General features: G+C 32.3%; 1 protein-coding gene across 1 annotated transcript; it reads left to right on the top strand.

The window, feature by feature from the left end:
* Nucleotides 1-3,801: 3,801 nt before the first annotated feature.
* LOC131132606 (transcription factor Spi-C-like) lies at nucleotides 3,802-6,322 on the top strand. The gene is made up of 4 exons (XM_058078387.1): nucleotides 3,802-4,026; nucleotides 5,302-5,432; nucleotides 5,500-5,605; nucleotides 5,854-6,322. Exons 1-4 carry the CDS (start codon nucleotides 3,822-3,824, stop codon nucleotides 6,288-6,290), a joined length of 879 nt encoding a protein of 292 aa, XP_057934370.1. The 5' UTR covers nucleotides 3,802-3,821; the 3' UTR covers nucleotides 6,291-6,322.
* The last annotated feature ends 1,987 nt before the right edge of the window (nucleotides 6,323-8,309 follow it).

Genomic DNA, 8,309 nt, shown 5'->3' with positions numbered 1-8,309 from the left:
GCTAAGAAGAGGAAGGAAAGTTCTTCTTTGTTTGAGCCATTAAAATACGCCAGAAAACTGATTGTATGGCTTTTAACGATGTGGGAAAAAAACACAGCAGTACGGCGCACAGTCATGTCACATAGCGATACATGACCCCAAGATATTAATATTACTTTTATATATAAATTATTTTTTATATTTTTTTTCAGAATTTCCTCCCCATTCCAGATCGCATTAATATTACTTTTTTTAGTCTGTAAAATGTATTTTTTGTGATTTTTAAAAAAAATATTTTTAAAATATTTTTTTCTGATTTTTTTTTCCTGATAATTTTTTCAGATTGTTTTTTTCAGATTTTTTTGTTTGACATCGTTCCTCCCCCATTCCAGATCGCATTAATATTACTTTTTTTTAGTCTGTAAAATGTATTTTTTGTGAATATTTTTTTAAAATATTTTTAAAATATTTGTTTCTGATTTTTTTTTTCCTGATAATTTTTTCGATTGTTTTTTTCAGATTTTTTTGATTGACATTATTCCTCCTCCATTCCAGATCGCATTAATATTACTTTTTTAGTCTCTGTAAAATGTATTTTTTGTGAATAATTTTTGAAATATTTTTTTCAGATTTTTTTTTCAGATAATAATTTTTTCTGATTTTTTTCTGATTTTTTTTGATTGACATTATTCCTCCCCCATTCCAGATCACATTAATATTACTTTTAAGAAAAGTACAATGATATTGTCCAATTTTTTGCTATGAGCGGGACAAAGAGACTGTATGACTGACAAAAGGTCTCACTCCGCTCATGCCGTTGTTCATGGAAATATAAAGAGGCCAGGTGCTGAAGTAAAGCCTCTTCCTGTCAGACAGACACATTATTTATGGACTACATTAAAAAAAACTATATTTAGTCTCTGTAAAATGTATTTTTTGTGAATAATATTTTAAATAATTTTTAAATAATTTTTAAATATTTTTTAAATATTTTTTAAATATTTTTTAAATATTTTTTAAATATTTTTTTTGTATTTTTTTCAGATTTTTTTTTCAGATAATTTTTTCAGATTTTTTTGATTGACATTATTCCTCCTCCATTCCAGATTGCATTAATATTACTTTTAAGAAAAGTACTATTATTATATAATATTATATTGTCCAATTTTTTGTGTTCTTGCCCCCCCCCCAGAAATACTGTTAGACAGTAAAAAAGAGGGTCAGAAAAAAACCCGTTTGGGGTCAAAAAGCTGATTCCACCACGCCTGACTGTGTTTGGCGACCTGCAGGTTGGTGACCGCTGGTCTGCAAAGGGAAAGATAACAAACAATGGCGGCACCTACGCTCCATCGCCGGCCTGACACCTTGAGGTCTCTCTTATTTACGGCGTCACGACCCCCCCCACCCCCCCCCCCCCCCCCGCCACCCCCCAGCCACACCTCATGGAAAGCAGGAAGGGCAAAGCGGGAGAGAAAAAAGGGGTCTTTGCGGTTGTGTGTTATCAACAGCAGGAAACACACACATCAAGCGTAACAACACAACACCGCGTGTTGACTTTGACTTAACCGCCACCGTATGGATTCTCTTCCCAGCAACGCCGCATCTCCATCTTTTTTTCTTTTCTTTTCTTTGCGGCCAGGCCACGCCACGCCACGCCGCCCGCCCGCCCGCTCACCCACTTAACGGGGCCGAAAGGGGAACTTCAGCACCAAGTCGGTTGATATTTAAAACCACGGGCGGGCCTGAGATAAATCAACTTCTCATAAATGGCTGTTTATTTTCGGGAGGGGGTCTGCACGCTGGGCCCGACACGGATTATTAACCATTAACCTTTTAGCAAGGCGCTTTATCTCACCTGGCGGCGCTGCTCCACCCGACAGTACAATACTACACATTGCAGTATATTATTATTTCACTAGATTTTTTATATATACTATTTTTATATACACAAAATTGCGGAATAATAATATTTCACAATTTATGTTTCACAATATTTTTATATACGTATATAAAATTGTGAAATATATAATATAAATAATATATAAATAAATACTATTATACTGTATATAAAAATATTGTGAAATATAAAAAATACAAATAATATATAAATAAATACTATTATACTATATATAAGAATATTGTTAAATATAAAAAATATACATAATATATAAATAAATACTATATACTATTATACTATATATAAAATATTGTGAAATCTAAAAATTATAAATAATACATAAATAAATACTACATACTATTATACTATATATATAAATATTGTGATATCTAAAAAATATAAATAATATATAAATAAGTACTATATACTATTATACTATATATAAAAATATTGTGAAATACAAAAAATATAAATAATATATAAATAATTACTACATACTATTATACTATATATAAAATATTGTGAAATCTAAAAAATATAAATAATACATAAATAAATACTACATACTATTATACTATATATATAAATATTGTGAAATCTAAAAAATATAAATAATATATAAATAAGTACTATATACTATTATACTACATATAAAAATATTGTGAAATACAAAAAATATAAATAATATATAAATAATTACTACATACTATTATACTATATATAAAATATTGTGAAATACAAAAAATATAAATAATACATAAATAAATACTACATACTATTATACTATATATATAAATATTGTGAAATCTAAAAAATATAAATAATATATAAATAAGTACAATATACTATTATACTATATATAAAAATATTGTGAAATACAAAAAATATAAATAATATATAAATAATTACTACATACTATTATACTACATATAAAATATTGTGAAATCTAAAAAATATAAATAATACATAAATACTACATACTATTATACTATATATATAAATATTGTGAAATCTAAAAAATATAAATAATATATAAATAAGTACTATATACTATTATAATACATATAAAAAATATTGTGAAATACAAAAAATATAAATAATATATAAATAATTACTACATACTATTATGCTATATATAAAATATTGTGAAATATAAAAAATATAAATAATAGATAAATAAATACTATTATACTATACGTATATAAAAATATTGTGAAATATAAAAAATATAAATAATATATATATATAACTACTATATACTATTATACAAAAATATTGTGAAATACAAAAAATATAAATAATATATAAATAAATACTATATACTATATATAAAAATATTGTGAAATATAAAAAATATAAATAATATATAAATAAATAATAATATATATTATTGTTAAATGCATAAAATATTGTAACATATATATATATAACAATGAAGAATAACAAGGAGTGACCAAAAACATGTTGTGGTTATTTTGCCTCGCGTGTTTACGCCACGCTGCCTAACCCGACACATGAACACGTTACCACGCTATGTCATACAAATCATTTGTAAACATGGAATCAGTTATGTCATCAATCCCATAATTATCTTTTCGGTGAAGTATTATGAGTCATTTCCCTCCACCTGTTCTTCGGATTATGCAAATCATTGACTTCGCCGCCAAACGACCACAGCCAGACCTCCAATACAAGCCGCAGACTGATTGGTTTTGTTTGCGTGGTGGCGAGGTCGGTCGAGCCCCACCACGCCGGTCATGTGTTTGGATATCTAGCAGATCTGCCACTCCACCAAAAAAAAAAAAAAAAAAAAAAAAAAAGAGAAGTGTAGGGGTGAATTACATTGTGACGTTAACACATTTAAATTGAGCAGCCTCAGCCTATTTATGTGCGTGAAGAGCGGTCAGGTGGGGGGAAACTGGCTGAAGCGCTTTTACCTGGAGAAATGAGGGCAGAGACGTCCTCGCCGGAGGGCCGCCACGCTCTGTCTTCCAAGATGGTGAGTTCCTTGCGTGAGGAACCTGACGAGCCACGAGGAGGACGCTCGTTGCTCCCGTTGCAGAACTGCTCGGACAACGACATCAATCAACATTTCCAGGACGCCATCGACGTCATTCAGCAGCATTCCAGTACTTCCTACTACGACTCAGGTATCCCATCCAAAACACCTTGGAGCGGCACCAAAGAAGTTCCGGAAGGTCCCAAGATAACCGAAAGCTACTCTAAAATGGGGGAATGGGGGGGCACCAGATCCGATCGCGTTAATATTACTTTTATATGTAAATCATTTTAAAAATAATTTTTTTATATTTTTTTTCCAGATAATTTTTTCAGATTTTTTTTTCAGATTTTCTTTCCAGATTTTTTTGATTGACATTATTCCTCCCCCATTCCAGATCGCATTAATATTACTTTTTTAGTCTGTAAAATGTATTTTTTGTGAATTTTTTTAAAAAATATTTTAAAAATATTTTTCTCAGATTTTTTTTTCTGATAATAATTTTTTCAGATTTTTTTTCAGATTTTTTTGATTGAGATTATTCCTCCTCCATTCCAGATCGCATTAATATTACTTTTTTAATCCGTAAAATGTATTTTTTGTGAATATTTGTTTAAAATGTTTTTTAAATATTTTTTTCAGATTTTTTTTCTGATAATAATTTTTTCAGATTTTTTTTTCCAGATTTTTTTGATTGAAATTATTCCTCCTCCATTCCAGATCGCATTAATATTACTTTTTTAATCTGTAAAATGTATTTTTTGTGAATATTTTTTAAAAATATTTTTAAAATATTTGTGTTATTTGTTGTTGTAAAATGTATTTTTTGTGAATAATTTTTAAAATATTTTTTTCAGATTTTTTTTTCAGATAATAATTTTTTCAGATTTTTTTTCAGATTTTTTTGATTGACATTATTCCTCCCCCATTCCAGATCGCATTAATAATACTTTTAAGAAAAGTACAATGATATTGTCCAGTTTTTTGCTATGAGCGAGACAAAGAGACTGTATGACTGACAAGAGGTCTCACTCCGCTCATGCCGTTGTTCATGGAAATATAATATAATATAATCTAAAGCCTCTTCCTGCCAGACAGACATTAAAAAATATATATATATTTAGTCTCTGTAAAATGTATTTTTTGTGAATAATGTTTTAAATAATTTTGTAATATTTTTTTCAGATTTTTTTTCAGATAATAATTTTTTCAGATTTTTTTTTCAGATTTTTTGGATTGACATTATTCCTCCCCCATTCCAAAAACATGCTAGGTTAATTAGCCACTCCAAATTGTCCATTGGTATGAATGTGAGTGTGAATGGTTGTTTGTCTAAATGTGCCCTGTGATTGGCTGGCAAGTATAGAAGATGAATGGATTATTATAAAAAAAATTGCCTGTTTCTATTCTAATGGGACCTTCTCAGACTATGGATACTACGAGACTCTGGGTCCTCAGCAGCCGTCTGTGCAGTGCCAGATCTCCTACTGCTTGGTCGCCCCCCACCCTGACATGCCGGCCCCCGTGTATGACTGGAACAACACGCCTTCAGCCGGGGTGAGAATAAAGATGTAGTATGTACTTACATATATGGTGCTGGTTTCAATGTTTTGTTTTTTTGCAGCAGCAGACGTGGTCTCAGGTGATCCCTGAAGTCTCTTTGGGGGACTCGGTGCAAACTGAACCCGCTCACGTGTACCCGCACCATGCGCCGCAGCGGAATGCCAAAGGTACCAGACTGAAAGGAAGAGTAGAAATGAAGATTTGTTTATTTCGTGTTTGGTAGAACCAGGAACCAAGATCAGGTCTTGGTTCAAAAGTAGCCATGAAATGAAGGTTCTCGTGTTTTTCGTATCGATATGGTATCACCCGTTTTGTATCAGGGAAACGTAATCTAAACAACATCTGATCGGGTTTCACGGATGGGCCGCATCAAGACCAAGACCGAGTTTTTGTGTGTCTACTGTATGCCACTAAGGTCGCAAGAAGCTCCGCCTTTACGAGTACCTCCACGAGGCTCTCAACGACCCCGACATGGGCGACTCCATCCAGTGGAGCGACAGCGCCAGCGGCACCTTCCACTTCATCTCCAAGAACAAAGAGAGACTGGCCGAGTCCTGGGGCCAACGCAAGGGCAACCGCAAGACCATGACCTACCAGAAGATGGCACGGGCCCTCCGCAACTACCGCCACACGGGCGAGATCATCAAGGTCCGCCGCAAACTCACCTACCAGTTCAACCCTAACATCCTGAACCGGCTGGGATCGGGACTGGCGCCCAGGAGCCAGCAGCCCAGTCCGGGTGGGCGCAGCTACTGCGGATCAGCGGTGCCGGACTGGCAGAACTGGTACGCACAGTACCAGATGCAGGACTACGAGCAGACCGCTAGCTGCTACTCTCGGGGTGACTTTTAGGTCTCGGATGCGTGTGCTTCCAAGAAGATCAAGGTACACTAGCAGCAGCGTTCAGGGAACGTTCAGGAATCTGTTAATCACAAACTTTCCAATGTTGTGTTTACTGACTCATAAAAGTACTTGGTGAAAACACGACTCCCCTAATTTGTGTTTTATGTGTCTTGTTTAAACGCCGGAAAAACTTTCTGCTTCCGATACGGATAACAGATAACTTGGAAGCGTAGTTTGGGAAAAGGAAATTAGGATGTGACCAAGTGTTCCTATTGATTTGTCCGACTGAAATATCATCACATGATGACTATCAGGAGAACCATAGCATAAAAGGGGAGGGAGCCACCTGCTGCAGCCCAGCGAGGGGCTTTATAATCGGGTACATGCGACAAGCAGCCGGGGTGACGCCATGGAGGTCTCTGGAAAACCTTTGGAACTTTTCCGACGCCGCACCGTTGATAAGGTGGCTGATAAGGTTTTTTTTTTGTGGAAAAAAGGAGCGCTTGATTTGCTGACTCGCACAGTTTGGGTAATTTTTCCTCATTGGCTTGTTTTTTTTTAAATTATTGGTAATTGGAGCTATTTCAATTATGTCATATCACCTTGTACTTTGGTACGTGACAAAAAATAAAAATAAAAATAAAAATAAAAATAAAAATAAAAATAAAAATAAAAATAAAAATAAAAATAAAAATAAAAATAAAAATAAAAATAAAAATAAAAATAAAAATAAAAATAAAAATAAAAATAAAAATAAAAATAAAAATAAAAATAAAAATAAAGCACATTGTTATTATTATTGGTAAGGACGTTGTTACGTTGTTACGGCTAGCGACCAGCCGGCTAGTGACAAAAATAAAAATAAAAATAAAAATAAAAATAAAAATAAAAATAAAAATAAAAATAAAAATAAAAATAAAAATAAAAATAAAAATAAAAATAAAAATAAAAATAAAAATAAAAATAAAAATAAAAATAAAAATAAAAATAAAGCACATTGTTATTATTATTGGTAAGGACGTTGTTACGGCTCGCGACCAGCCAGCTAGTGACTAAAATAAAAATAAAAATAAAAATAAAAATAAAAATAAAAATAAAAATAAAAATAAAAATAAAAATAAAAATAAAAATAAAAATAAAAATAAAAATAAAAATAAAAATAAAAATAAAAATAAAAATAAAAATAAAAATAAAAATAAAAATTAAGCACATTGTTATTATTATTGGTAAGGACGTTGTTACGGCTCGCGACCAGCCAGCTAGTGACTAAAATAAAAATAAAAATAAAAATAAAAATAAAAATAAAAATAAAAATAAAAATAAAAATAAAAATAAAAATAAAAATAAAAATAAAAATAAAAATAAAAATAAAAATAAAAATAAAAATAAAAATAAAAATAAAAATAAAAATAAAAATAAAAATAAAAATAATGTATTTATTTTTTAATTAAATTAGGAAAGCAGGAAGTGAACAAATGTAACAGTTACCGATTGTAAAAGTACCAGATGGAGGGGTAGGATTTAATAAGCTTTGCTTCTTCCTACTCCTTTTGGACATGTGGAACTGTGAACTGATTATGGGATGCATTCAATTGTAATCTGATGCATGTTCAAATGAAATTAAACCATTACCATATTTTGAATGTTATCAGAATTATGGCTATGATGTCATAACTCCCTCGTATCAGCCCTACAATAAATCCTTATTTGGTTTAGAGATTCTTAAACTGGGGTCCGAGGACCCCCAGAGGTGGTGTCAGCAACGACACGACGCAAACAAGATCGGTTATTTCTGCATCATTTCAAACGAAGACACATCCTGTGAGGAAAAATATGGCAGCAAGTGTGTTTTTCCTGAGAGAGAGGCGGCGGCCTCCAGGCCCGGCCTTATCTCAGCCAGAGGGGAGGATGTGGTCAGCGCTGGTGGGGGGGGGGGGGGGGGGGGGTTGTTCATGGGCTGACTGGTGCTGGTGCTGCGGCACGGAGCCCATTGTTACCGCCGGGCTCAGAAAGTGTCGCTCTCCCAGG

The sequence above is a fragment of the Doryrhamphus excisus genome, chromosome 7, assembly GCF_030265055.1.
Source record: "Doryrhamphus excisus isolate RoL2022-K1 chromosome 7, RoL_Dexc_1.0, whole genome shotgun sequence".
In the NCBI taxonomy this organism is placed as follows: Eukaryota; Metazoa; Chordata; class Actinopteri; order Syngnathiformes; family Syngnathidae; genus Doryrhamphus; species Doryrhamphus excisus.
The sequence above is the reverse complement of the archived record's forward strand: the minus strand, read 5'-3'. Positions and strand labels throughout refer to the sequence as shown.

What these genes read in the sequence shown, in the direction of transcription:
- LOC131132606 (XM_058078387.1), top strand. Translation starts at nt 3,822, where the DNA reads ATGAGGGCAGAGACGTCCTCGCCGGAGGGCCGCCACGCTCTGTCTTCC. An exon ending in TACTTCCTACTACGACTCAG is followed by an intron (nt 4,027 to 5,301) that starts GTATCCCATCCA and finishes GGACCTTCTCAG; the next exon opens with ACTATGGATACTACGAGACT. An exon ending in ACAACACGCCTTCAGCCGGG is followed by an intron (nt 5,433 to 5,499) that starts GTGAGAATAAAG and finishes GTTTTTTTGCAG; the next exon opens with CAGCAGACGTGGTCTCAGGT.